This window comes from Eriocheir sinensis, chromosome 5, assembly GCF_024679095.1.
Source record: "Eriocheir sinensis breed Jianghai 21 chromosome 5, ASM2467909v1, whole genome shotgun sequence".
NCBI lineage: Eukaryota > Metazoa > Arthropoda > Malacostraca > Decapoda > Varunidae > Eriocheir > Eriocheir sinensis.
This window is the reverse complement of record NC_066513.1, coordinates 13,965,210-13,979,224: the sequence shown is the minus strand read 5'-3', so window position 1 is coordinate 13,979,224 and position 14,015 is coordinate 13,965,210. Positions and strand designations below refer to the sequence as shown.

Sequence of the window (14,015 nt, the reverse complement as noted above, 5' to 3'; positions counted from 1 at the left end):
TAATCTCTTTTTTATTCTTCTTATTCTCCTTTTTCATTATTAGTATTGGGTCAGGCAGGCTCTTTCAATAAGCTCCTCATCTTCTTTTCTCTCTATCTTACTCTGGGTCTTCTCTTCGATTATTTGTTCCATCTTGTCTTCTTTTTCTTCTTCTTCTTCTTCTTCTTCTTCTTCTTCTTCTTCTTCTTCATCTTCTTCTTCTTCTACTACTTCTTCTGCTTCTCCCTATTCTTTTTTCTTTTCTTCTTGTTATTATTATTATCATTATTTCCTATTTATCTCACATATTAAAGTCAAAGGCGTTTCGGGTTGGCATTTCCTGCAATCCTTAAGGTAACTGGGCCAATGTGACGGAGATGAGCACCGAGGCCACGCGTAGATACAGCGTATGCCCACAACTTTGCATTTTAAGTTAATGTGTAAAATCTGATCATACCATGCGCAGTCTCTCTCTCTCTCTCTCTCTCTCTAATTTACTTCTGCCTCCAGCGTCTCCTATACAAAACAACAACAACAACAACAACAACAACAACAACAACAACACGTAAGCCTAGTAATCTAAACATATGATCATAAAATCGTTTCTTTAATCCGGCAAAGCTTCTAATGAGAGAAAAAAAAAGAAAATCGAAATGTATTAATAAGTTTCCTGCTACACGTGATATTCTGGCGGAGCTTGTGTGGTTGACGGAGACGAAAAAAAAATAAAAATAAAATAAAGTAAAAAAAAAAAATAAATAAATGGTTGAGGAAATAAATAATAGGCCTATGTCATTACGTCCTGTTGTCTTGGTCTTTCTTCTTCTTTATATTACAAACATGAACACAAACAAACAAATAAATTAATAAGAAAACAAATACAATAGGCTAATATATCACTACGCCCCGTTTTCTTTGTCTCTATCCTCAAACATGAAAAAACACATCAATAAACAAGACTACGAATGACAGGCCTTTCCCATTACGTCCTGCTGTCTTTTTCTTCACCCTCCGAACATGGCATCCCCCCACACAAAAATAGCAACATAAATAATAGGCCAGCCCCATTACGCAATTACCTTCGTCTCTATCCCCTCGAACACTCCATCCACTATTGGGCAGCGCCGGGAGATGTAAAACACTCTCGTAACGGGGTCATTAACGTGGACTACATTGCGTCTCTGCTCCAAAGCCTTTTATTCCCGCTTTAAATTTCGAGTCTTTTCCAGGTAGTATTCTCGCCTAATTTCCCTCGGGGTTTGTTGTCCTCCAGGCTAACGTAGGTCCATATTCTGAAACGTATCGGTCTCCCCACTGCGACTGTTTCCTGTAAGGCCGCAGAAGACGTGTAAAAACTATCACTGGCATTACAAAACAGTCCATGAAAATCCCCTTAGCAACTTCTCGGAGAGGCTTTTCAAACAGGCCACAGGGAAGAGTGACCTGGGGGGTTTAATGGGTGTTTTGCACGTTCATGATGCAGAAGACGTGTAAAACTATCACTACCGTCACAAAACAGTCCATGAAAATCCCCAACAACTTCTACAAGAGGCTTTTCAAACAGGAGAACAGAGGCGCTGATATGTTTAAAAAAATAGTGGCTCTCACGTAATTGACTGATCTTTCGGCCACCTCTTCGGATTCTTTACAGGAGCAGCGAGTAGCGGGCTTTTTTTATTGTTTCCTTTTTTTATGCCCCTCTGCTGTCTCCTTTGCTGTAAAAAAACAATGTATACATACCTAGGAAATGATAAGACACTATGGAATCAGCAGCCACCAGCATCACCATCTCTTTGGGTTCCAGGACGTCCCTCAGATCAGACCTTCGAGCTAAATTCGGTCGGGCAATAATCCCAGCATCCGATCCTGCCTCCCTCCTCCCTACAAAGGCTTTCCTTCCTTTGAGCCTTCAACCTTAGAGGACGCTATTTTTACCTCCCGCAGGATCCCGGGCTATTAATAGAGCACTCCTGCCTCCCGGATAAGCAAGGTGATGTTTCTCTTGGTGGCGGAGCGGTCATAATGGCGGAAGATGCGTTCGTCTCTCTAGTATACGCCTCCCGTTATGTTCGTTCCCCGCCGGACTATTTTGGGGTCGCGTCTAAATATATCGTCGCTGCTTTTTATATTCCCTCGCTTTTCCTTTTATATCCTTCTCTCTCTCTCTCCCACTCGCTCTTTCTTTCTCGCTTCTTCTCTTTTCCTCTCGCCGTTACGTCATGGAGCCTCCCCACCCCGCCCGGCCCTCATCCCCGTGTAGAAAATAATCCATATCTAATAATTTCTGATTCAAGTGAAGCGTAACGACCCCATGATTGAATTTCTTGGCGATTTTGGCAGATCTTAACATTCGATGACCCCAACAAATCAAGATACACCGATGGAGGGCCAAATTTATCTGTGATCGTAAATACATACACCAACGCTCACATAAAAGGAGTATATAAAGCAGGCAAAGGAAGCAGAATCAGTGGCTTTGGGTTTCGTATTCTTAAGACACTATTTCCAAAAGCCCAAAAGATCAATATGGGTTCTCATGAGTGCTTTCTTTAGATTCACGGTACAGAGGAAGGGTCGAACTACCACCAGGGTCATAAAACTACCCCTGAAAACGCCCCAAAACTCCTTCTTCTTCTTAAGATTTACCCCCATAATAGGGGGACAGGGCCTTTGGCCAAAAGGCGTCCCTGTAAGGTGGGGCGGGCAATTCAAGTGCCGGCGGGTGTAGGGACACTTCCGCCGCCGCCACAGCCACAGGTAACAGCCGGCGAGCAGCGACGGAGGCACGGGCAGGCGCACAGTAGACACCCATAGCCCCAAAACTCCTTCGAAAGCCTTGTCAATTATGTGTGCCCGTACGATATGTTTTCCTATGATCCCCGGCAGCGCGTGAACTTGAGGTCCGAGCCGGGGAGGAAGTCAGGGAAGTGGAGGGCGTCTCTGAATACTTCATAACTTCAAAGATAAATACTGGCTCCTCTTAAGGTCTGCGCCGCGCCACTTGCAGCTAATTCTCAAAAAGGAGCGAGCAGCGGGGAAAATAGGAGAGGGAAAGAGGAGGGGACACGGCCCAGGGGGGAGAGAGAGAGGGGTGGAGAGGGGGAGGAGAATGTGCTTTGGGAAAGAAATAAGAGGGAGAGTGGAGAGGGCAGGGGAGAAATGTTGGCCGTCGGGGAGGGAAAATAGAAGAGGAAAGAGGAGGCAGGGAAAAATTGTGGGGGTGAGAAAGAGAATAGAAGAGAGGGAGGGAAAAAGGGTGAAGGGGAGCTGTCTTTGTAATGTGGAGGAGATATGGGAAGAGGAGAAATAGGAGGGAAGTGGAGAAAGAAGGGGAGAACGATCTGTGTCGGCGGGGAGAAAATGGGAAGGGGAGATGGAGAGGGCAAAGAAATAACTGTATTTGTGTTGTGGTTGTGAGGGAGAAGAGGAGGTGGAGGGGGAAGGGGAGAACTGTCTGTGTTGTGGGAGAGAAATAGGAAAGAAGGGGAGAGAAAGAGAAGGCAAAGGAGAAATGTGTTTGTGCTTTAGGGGAGGAAATAAGAGGGAAGTACGAAGAGGGGACAGGGGAGAAATACCTTTGTGTTGTGGGGAGAAACAGGAGGGAAGAGGAGAACTGACTTTGTGCTGGGGGAGAGAAGGGGAAAAAACAGGAAGGGGAGGGGGAGAAAGAGAGAACAAAGGACAGAAATGTATTTGTGGTGTGGTCGTGAGGGAAAAGCGGGAGGAAAGGACGGCAATCATAGTTATTAAGCTGAGCGTACACATGAAAGAAAACGACTACTCGCGTCCCTGCTGATGATAAAAAAAAGAGTTCCCACCTGAGAGAGAGAGAGAGAGAGAGAGAGAGAGAGAGAGAGAGAGAGAGAGAGAGAGAGAGAGAGAGAGAGAAAGTTAGGCGACGTCGAAGTTTTACAATAAGAAAAGTCGTGCACCCAAACGTGTTGTTGTCCTTTTTTTCTTTTGTTGTTGTTGTTGTTGTTGTTTTTGTTGTTGTTGTTTTGTTGTTTCTCTCTCTCTCTCTCTCTCTGTTGATGCTGCCGCCGTTGCTGACGTCAGAGTGGATGCTATTTCTGTCACGGCTACTAGGTTTTTTTTTTCTCTCGAATTATTATTATTATTATTATTATTATTATTATTATTATTATCATTATTATTGTTGCTGTTGTTGTTGTTGTTCCTGCTCGCACCTTATCGGATTTAGCAAGCGAGTTAGACGAGTCCATTACGGAACGCGTGGGAGGACTTGAAAGGTATGGCGAGTACGTAAGTGCAAGAGAAGGAGGAGGAGGAGAAGAAGGAAAAAGCGGAGGAGGTGGAGGAATAGGAGGAGGAGGAGGAGGAGGAGGAGGAAGATGAGGAGAAGAAGGAGGGGCAAACACAACTAGATGGGTCCATAATAGACACGGGGAAGGGAAGGAGATGAAAGGGAAGGGGAGAATATGGAACGGTAGGTGGGTGGATATATAGAATGGAGAGAAGATAAAAAGGGAGGCTGCTGGTGAAGGGATAAAGGAGCTGGTGGAGGGTAGCGGAGAAGGGAGTTGTGTAAAGGCTTAGAGCCATACGGTTGATGTCCTAAGGTGATCTAATTACATTACTGGTACGGGGAATAGCAGGTGGGTTCGGTATACAGTCTATTATTATACGATAGAGAGATGAAGAGCAGGAGCGAGTGCGTGAGAGACAGACCGAGTGTTAACTGTTTTTCTGCTTAACTGTTTTTCAGCTTTCCTCTTGCAGACTCCTTGCGTTCTTATGTTCTTATGTTCTTATAATGGTGGCAGCGGTGGGATCATACCTTCCACACCTCTCTAAACACATGACACCTACATATCAGTCCCTTACACGAGTGAACGGGAGGAGAACGAGGAGTGAGTCATGCATGGAAGGACGAGAACGAGAGGAGGAAACGCAGGAGCAAGGATGCGAGAGAGCGGAAAAAGAGGTAATGAGGGAGGGAGAAGATATACGGATGGACGCGGAAAAGAATGGACGAGAAGTTAATGAAGGAACGAGGAAAGGAGCGAAAAGCGGAAAGAGATGGAGGGAGGAAGACAAAGATGGATAGAACCACAGAATGCACACACAGCCGTTGGAAAGAAGAGGGAAAGGGAACTAATGAGAGAGTGGGGCGGGAGATAGAGCAGGGGAAGGAAGAGGAGGAGGGAGGAGGGAGTTATATAGCCCTCTCTTCAGCTCCATCAGAGGGTTGAGTGCAAGATGGTTCGGAGCGATAGATCACGCCAGTTCACGGGCTTCGAACCTCCGTGAACCCGACACAAGGCTATTAACACCGCCCGCTGACCGCTTCTGACCGTCCCCGCCCTTCCATTCGTCCTAACTCACCTACCATACACCCATATCAACCCACCATCAGTCTGTCCGGTCTCTCCCCCCGCCCTAAACAAGCCTACTAACGATACTCCTTAGCCAGAGCTGTTTTTCTTGTTGCTTTTGATCCTGTTTTTGAGATGTTGTTGTTGGAGGTTTATCTTTCGGTGTTGGTAAAGGTGTGGTTGATGTGGAGGGGTGGTAGTGGTGGTGGAATTGGTAAAGATGTGGTTGATGTGGAGGGGTGGTAGTGGTGGTGGTGATGGTGGTGGAGGGATTGCTATTTTGTTGTTGTTGTTGTTGTTGTTGTTGTTGTTGTTGTTGGTGGTGGTGGTGCGTCTAATTCATTTTCGCTGCTTTATTGTCGTTGATAATGGTGTGTAGGCGCACCGTCGTTGTCCCAAGATAATAAAATAAAGCCTCAACAACAATATCCTTCCCGACGCATCATATTGACAATGCCATTAAAACAGAACGCTCCATCGAAATTGTTCCGCTCAGAAAAAAAAAAAACAGTAATATGAAAGAGCACCAGTGAAGCAATTAAAAAATGACGGAGGAAACTTTTGGACAGTTCGCAATAGACGCCTGAGCTTGTGTATATCAACTTTTACGACCGATATTCTCTGCCCGAATTAAATGTCCCGCCCCTTCAGTATTTTTCAGAGCTATGCAGTTGACTATGAAAGGGTGCTATTAACAAGGGACAATAACGAAGGGTGTCTTAATAACAGCAGAGGTCGGGTGAGCAATGCCACCACTGGAGTTTAACAATAAGAACATAAGAATATAACGAGTTTGCAAGAGGTCGGTAGGTCTATGTGAGGCAGCTCCTGTGAACCTAACCCAACCTAACACAACTATCCATGAATTCACCTCTCCTTCCGAAATTGACCTTCCCTTCTGACTGTTCATTCTACTCTCTCTCTCTCTCTCTCTCTCTCTCTCTCTCGTATACAGGTAAACAGCGCGGTGCCTCAAGACCAGGTGAGAGGGAGGGCAATTAGTAAGGAACGGGACACCTACACACACGGGGAGCTGCTCAGATGAACACCAAGGCGGCGGAGAGAGCGCGGAGGGAAGATGTCAGGTGCAAGGGCAGGTGTGTGGCAGTTCGCTAAGCCGAGCTGGGAGGCGGATCTGCGTAAAGCCAAGCCGAGGTGATGGTGGTGGTGGTCTCAGGAGGGAGTCACTGGCTTCAACATCATCACCACCACTACCACCACCTCCTCCGCCGCTGTCAGTACTACCAACACCATTCTAATCCTCTTCACCACCACCACCACCACCAGCATCACCATCACCATCACCACTATCACCCTCTTGCGGCTTCTTCAACAGCTATGAGTTCGTAGATAAGATAGAGATAGATAGAGATGGAGATGAAAATATATAGATAGATAGAGGAAGAGATAGACTATGTGGAGACGAGGAGAAAGAACGGAAGGGAGGGTGTAGCATGACAGACACAGACAGAGAAAGAAGGAATTAGAGGAGAGAAAAAAATAACGAAAGGAAAAGAGGCAGAAAAAGGGAGCTACACGATGAAACGAAGAAGGAAGACAAGCTGAGAGGAAAAAGGAAAATGAAGCGAAAGAAGGAATTGCGGAAAAGAAAAACAAATCATGAGGAAAAGAGACATGAAAAGGAGCTACACGATGAAAAGAAGAAGAAAAGGAAGGCGAGATGAGAAGAAGAAGAAGGAAAATGAAGTGAAAGAGGAAGGAATTGCGGGAAAGAAAAACAAACCACGAGGAATGGAGGCATGAAAAGGAGCAACACGATGAAAAGAAGAAGAGAAGAAGGAAGAAGAGAAGGAAAATAAGGCGATAGGCGGGACGGAGGAGAGAAGCAACAAGATCAAAGGGCCCATTTTGGTTTGACAACAGAGGAGTTCTTAGCACCGGGCGTCTCAAGATTCTCCATGTTAAGTGAGTAGGAAGAAGAAGAGGAGGAGGAGGAGGAGGAGGAAGCATAATAAAGGGAAAGATGCAGAGGAGGAGGAGGAATGGAGTGCAGGAAGGAAGGAACTGTAAAAAGAGGATAAAAGGGAAAATCTGATAAAATGGAATTAAGAGAAAAGAAAGACGGGAAAAACTGAAAATAAGGGAAGGGAAAAATCAGGAAAAAAGGATAAACTGAAAAAAAGAAAGGGAAAAGAACTGAAAAAGGAAAAAAGCTGAAAATGGATAGTGAAAAAATAACAAAGAGAAAGGAAAAACAACAGGATAAGAAAGGAGGGGCAAGAAACTGAGAAAAAAAAATGGGAAAGAAACCAAAAAAAGGAAGGAAGGGAAAACACACACCAAAAAAGAAAAAAAAAGAAGAAAAAATAGAGGAAAGGAAAGAAAGGGGGGAAGAAAACAAGTGGCCAGACTGAAGTATTTAAAATGTGGATGGAGAGGGTGAGCAGAAGACGGAGAAAGAAAGGAGCTGAGAGAGAAAAAAGAAAAGAAAAAAAAAACGAAAAAAAACAAACAAACTCAGATAACGATGTAGGATATAAAAAGAGAGAGAGAGAGAGAGAGAGAGAGAGAGAGAGAGAGAGAGAGAGAGAGAGAGAGAGAGAGAGAGAGAGAGAGAGAGAGAGAGAGAGAGAGAGAGAGAGAGAGAGAGAGAGAGAGAGAGAGAGAGAGAGAGAGAGAGAGAGAGAGAGAGAGAGAGAGAGAGAGAGAGAGAGAGATGGGAGGGGTTGGTTGGGGGTATCCATGACCTTGAGATACATGTAAAAAAACTGGGGGTCAAATATTATAGGTTCCAGGTGGGCCAGTGACTGCGGGTGACAAACTAGCAAAGGTCAAAGTTCACCAGGATGACCCAGAAGAGGCCAGAGGTTAGAGGTCAGGCGAACGGCGTAGAAAGAGAAGGCGAGAGCGCTAGAGTTGAAAAATAGTAAAAAAAAATAAATAAAAAAAAGGTGTTACTTCTTTCTTTTTTTTGTGTGTGTGCGCTTTCCCTTTCTACCTTCTAACCTTTTTTTTTTTTATCTCCCATTCCTTCTTTTTCATTGCTCCCTTTCCCCTCCTCTCTTTTTCTTAGTATCTTTTCCCCTTTCCATATATCATTTTCTTTACCTCCTTTCCTTTTTTTTCATTTTCTTCTCCTTTTTCTTTTTCCAGTTCGTTTCTACTTTCCTATTTTTCATTTCCTTTTTTCCTTCTCTCCACTCCTCCATCTTTGCTTCTCTCCCTTTATAATGCTTCCTCTTTCTCTCAGTTTTCGCCTTTTATCCTTTTTCACAGCTTTTCCCACCTGTCACTCCATTCCTCCTTCTCTCCATTTCTCCATCTTTTTCTTTATTATGCCTCCTCCTTCTCTCAGTTTTTCCCCTTTATCCCTTTTCACATTCCTCCATCTTTCCCTTTATTATGTCTCTTCCATTCCTCCTTCTCTCCATTTATCCATCTTTCACTTTATTATCCCTCCTCCTTCTCTCAGTTTTTCCCCGTCATCCTTTTTCCATAGTTCTTTCCTCTCTGGGCTCAATTCCACGTTTTGATCCATCTGCAAGGGAGCGAGAGTTTTTCCTGGGCCAACTGCACATGAGGGACGCACAACCAGGTGAGTGAAGGTGAAAAACACGGGGGGATGAAAATAAATGAAGGGACGAGGACAGCTTGATGGGCGTCAGGGGAAAACTTAAGCAGCAAAACCTAATCTATTTCCCCCCCGTGAGCTGGAGAGGAACGTCGTGCTGTCAGTGCCGGTAATTTGCTCGTTTATATCACGTTTGTTTTTATGTCGACGGACATCAGGGTTAATAGGGCTTACGGCAGGGGCGTGGGAGGGTGAGTGAGAGCTCTGGTGATCTTGTTTGTTGTGACTGAAGGGAACACAAACGTAAATGCAGTAATGATTGGAGTGCATACGAAATAATCAAGAACTAGAACAACAACGATTTATGGCGAAACTTGAGAGTGTAAGGGATTGCGGTTGTGTTTGTTGTGACTGAAGGGAACACGAACGTAAATGCAGTAATAATTGGAGTGCATACGATATAATCAAGAACTAGAACAACAACAATTTATGGCGAAACTTGGAAGTGTAAGAGATTGCGGTTGTGTTTGTTGTGACTAAAGACAACACGACCGTAAATGCAGAAATGATTAAGGTGCATACGACATAATCAAGAACAAGAACAACAACATTTTATGGCGAAACTTGGGAGTGTAAGGAATTGCGGTTGTGTTTGTTGTGACTGAAGAGAACACGCAGGTAAACACAGTAATAATTGGAGTGCATACGACATAATCAAGAACAATAATGACAAAACAACTCCAATTATGGAGAAACGTGGGAGTGTGAGGGATTACGGTTGTGTTTGTTGAAAGATTGAAGACACGCACGTAAGTATATACAGTATATAATAATTAGAATACATACGAGATAATCAACAACAGCAGCAGCAAGAACAACAAACACCACATCATTTCCAGCAATAATGACACCAGTAATGATGATAACAATAATGATAATGGTAATAATAATAAAAATAATAAATAAAGCCTTACCAATTGTGAGAAACTTCCGCGAATCAACGACAACAATTGCAACAAAAACAAACATACCTTATGCAACAACAATATCAACAGTAATGGCGATAATAATAATGAAAATAATAATAATGCAAAATAAAACCTTACCAATCCTGAGAAACGTGAACTTGACAGGCACAAAAATAAACTAATGTGACCTTGGAAAAACAACAAAACACAAACAAAAACAGGAAAACAAGATCCAAGCGAGAGAAAACAAACTACTGACAAGAGGTAACGTCAATAATAGCCACCCACCCACACACACACACACACACACACATATATACCCCTACCCCCACAGAAACCTCCCCCCCCTACACAAGCCCAACACCCTTACCCCCACACACATACACACACCCCATACACACACGCAGGCACACAGACAAACAGGTATATTACGTACACTCACCTTGTCCCTGCTCTTTCTCTTGGTCGAGCTACGTTTCTTGGGCGACTTCCGAAGCGAGGACTTGAAGGAGCCGCGACGAGGGAGCTTCACAATCCACGAGGGAGGAACGATGATGCTTTGGTGGATGCCTGTGTGGAGGAGAGAGACGAGAGAAGGTGAGTGGGCGTGGCCGAGGTTAAGGGAGGGAAAGAGTCAGGGCGTGGGGGGAAGTTTTCAAAGCGTGGGAGGAATTTTTCGGGCGTCTGCGAGGGTTATGAAGAGGTATGACGAGCGTGGTGAAGTAGAAGGCATGGATGGAAAGAGTGAGAGTGAGATGAGAAAGGGGACGAAGAGGAATGGCAGGCGGGGTGAAGTGAAGGGCATGGAAAGAGTGAGAGTGGGACGATAATGGGATGAATTCAGATAAGGTAGACAAGGTGATGTTGGTGTAATGTATGAAGGGATGAAGGTGGAATGGAAGGGGTTATGAGTCTCGTCACTCTAGTAAGAAGGAATATAGAGTTTATGTGTGAGGGGGGTAGGAAGGAAGAAGGAATATAGAGTTTATGTGTGAGGGAGGTAGAAGGGAAGAAGGAATATAGAGTTTATGTGTGAGGGAGGTAGGAAGGAAGAAGGAATATAGAGTTTGTGTGAAGGAGGTAGGAAGGTAAAGACAGTAAGATTAAGCTGGGAAGGGACTGAGTGGAGTGAATGAAGTGGGAAAGATGTGTCAGAAGAGGAAAGGATGTGTTTGAATTGGAAAGGTTAAACGAGAGAGTCAATAAGAATAAGGAATAGAAGTAAATAAGTATAACGTGAGGTGAGCGAGAGACGGATCGGTAGTTATTTTGAAAAGAAGTGAAAGACAGGATGGAGGAGAGGAGAAACAAGATGAAAGGTCCCATTTTGGTAAAGTAAATAAAGCTAAATAAAATAAAGACGTAGAAGTTATATTGTTAAGCGTCAAGGAAAATATATATGCAAAACTAGGCCGCTACTATCGAAGGCGTAACAGAACATCGCCTTTAGTCATCAGCTTAGTACTAATCCAACAGGAAAATATAATAATTCACAAAAGGGATAAGGATAGTCAACGGGAACGCATTTCAATTCTGTCATTCCGCACGTAGCACTATTAAAAAGAAAATGGGATGCTGATGGTGAGGAGGGAGCTTCACTTCGATTGGATTAATACTAGATCAATGAATGGACGTGATGAGATTCGAGCACACGATAGCCTAACCAACACTGCCCCAGACGGCCACTTCCTCCTCATCCGATACCCCGCCCTGCCATGCCCTGAGGAATGTCCAGAGTGCTACACCCTATATGTACCCCTCTCTAACGCACGTCACAAAGCGTCATATTCTTAAAACGTATCAGGGCTCCCATCAAACGTCCACAGAGAAGACTAGCCGGGTTTTTATTAGTGATTTTCCCGTTCAAGGTCCGGAAGTCGGGTAAAACTATCACTTGGATCATAAAACAGCCCATCGCGATTAGTTTCCAAGACCACAGAGAAGATCAGCTGGGATTTCATGGGTGATTTTCCCGTTCAAAGTGCAGAAGTCGGGTAAAACTATCACAAGGATCATAAAACAGCCCATCACGACTATTTTCCAAGGCCACAGAGAAGATTAACCGGGATTTCATGGGTGATTATCCCAATCATGGTGCAGAAGTCGGGTAAAACTATCACTAGGGTCACAAAGCAGTCCATGAAAACCCCAGGAACTACCACGAGAGGCTTTTTAAACGGGCGAACTGAATGGGCGAGACGCTTTAGAATACGGGCTAAAACGTCTCTCGCAATAAAACTCGTAACATGTCAGCGGGAAATGTTAGGAGTCACGCGTGAGAGAACTCTTTAGACGGACAGGTAGGCGGACGGGCAGCGGCAGGCGTGTCAGGTAACGATAAATACACAAATGGAGTGATTGACAAACAAAGACAGATGTAGAAAGATGAAAGGCATCAATTGTTTGTTGTGAATGAGTTCGTGGGCGTGATGACTACGCTTACACATTAAATATATCCTGGGTTGGAAAAAATCATGATTTAAAAAAAAAACTACTGAATTTACTTAAATCGATTTTTTGATTTAAATGTTTTTTTTTTTTGCATTAATCCTTGTTTGCTTCCACTGATTATTTGTTTCAGTCTTACGAGGCCATTTCCTTGTATTAAACTTGGCCAATGTTAAATGAAACCATAGTTTAATATACATGACCCAAGATGAGTTTTTCACATAAAAATCATAAGTAGCCATAAAAATCATAAGTTGCCAACTTGTCTATTTATATGTTGTCAAATTTGAATCATATTAATAAGAAATTAGACTTAATCGTGTTACTTTGCATTAAAAAATAATTAAGCTCATTAAACTTCACAATTACATTTATTGTTAATATCAACAAAAATACCTTACTTTCTCTTTTTATGCTTTTGAATATTTTCATATATATATATATATATATATATATATATATATATATATATATATATATATATATATATATATATATATATATATATATATATATATATATATATATATATATATATATATATATATATATATATATATATATATATATATATATATATATATATATATATATATATATATATATATATATATATATATATATATATATATATATATATATATATATATATATATATATATATATATGTATATATATGTATATATATATATATATATATATATATATATATGTTCACCAATTAAATAAAAGAACATTATCAAACATTTTGAAGACCTCGTTTAGCATTCATTACGAAAAACCAATGCAGTGATGAACAAAGAAAATCAGTTATGAAATTATTGAAAGAAACATATATAAAATGTTCTGAAATAAGATCACATGATATAATAAAAAAAAATTATATAAAAAATGGTATCAAACAAAATCAGTTATGAAATTGTAGTAAAAAATGTAAAGAAATAAAATCGCATATGAAATTATAACAAAAATATATGTAGAAAATGTTTCTTTTAATTTCCTCTCAGCATAAACTGGTTCTCGGTGCTCTCTTTTTTTCCTTCAGTTCCTTCCTATAAATTACTAATATTTCGTAAGTAATTTCGAATAATTTTTTTCTCCTAATAACTTATCAGGCCGCCAAATAATTTCTTAATGAGCTAAAAGTTTGCAGACAATAATTTTTAACGCACCATATTTTCATTTCCTTTACACCCACCTGCACTTCTGCTTACTAATTCAGCGCATTCTATATCAAAATCCTCGCCCTTGTTCTGGTGTGTTTGCGCTTCATTTTAACTCATCAAATTCCTTGCTTACTCATTAATCTTTCAGGGAGGCGATGCATGTTCAGGCCTTTTACCTCGCGCTGCCGCCTTGCCTCAAAAGCTACACACTCATTAATATTCACACACAGACTCTGGAACCGAAGACTCTGGAGCTGAAGGGCGAGGAAACGAATTACAACGAGAAGCCGATCGGAAAGGGAGCGAGGGGGAGGCAGAGGACAGCAGCACGGGAAGGATAAGGATGAGAGAAAAGAAACGAAGGGATAAAGAGAGGCATAATACGAGTAGGATGGTAAGCTTACGTAAGGAAGAAAGGAAGGAAACGAAGGCAGAAGACGAGAATGGGATAAGAAGGGGATAAGAAGAGAATAAGGGGCATAAGAAAGAAGGGAAGGAAACGAAAGGGAGGAACAGAGAGACAGAAGACGAGTAGAATGGAATAAGGGGCATAAGAAAGAAGGAAAGGAAACGAAAGGGAGGAACA

At 42.4% G+C, this 14,015-nt stretch overlaps 1 protein-coding gene across 8 annotated transcripts in view; it reads right to left on the bottom strand.

The window, feature by feature from the left end:
- Window positions 1-14,015, bottom strand: part of LOC126984509 (eye-specific diacylglycerol kinase-like) — a 188,783-nt gene that overhangs the window by 26,059 nt on the left and 148,709 nt on the right. For 7 of the 8 annotated variants that reach the window (XR_007736896.1, XR_007736937.1, XM_050838241.1 and 4 more), the window contains one exon: window positions 10,252-10,385. Coding sequence is in view for 6 of the 8 variants with exons in the window: in XM_050838241.1 (XP_050694198.1) it covers window positions 10,252-10,385 (134 nt within the window). In the remaining 2 variants the exon portion in view is untranslated. The remainder of the gene's footprint in view (window positions 1-10,251; window positions 10,386-14,015) is intronic. The other variant, XM_050838240.1, reaches the window with a different exon arrangement.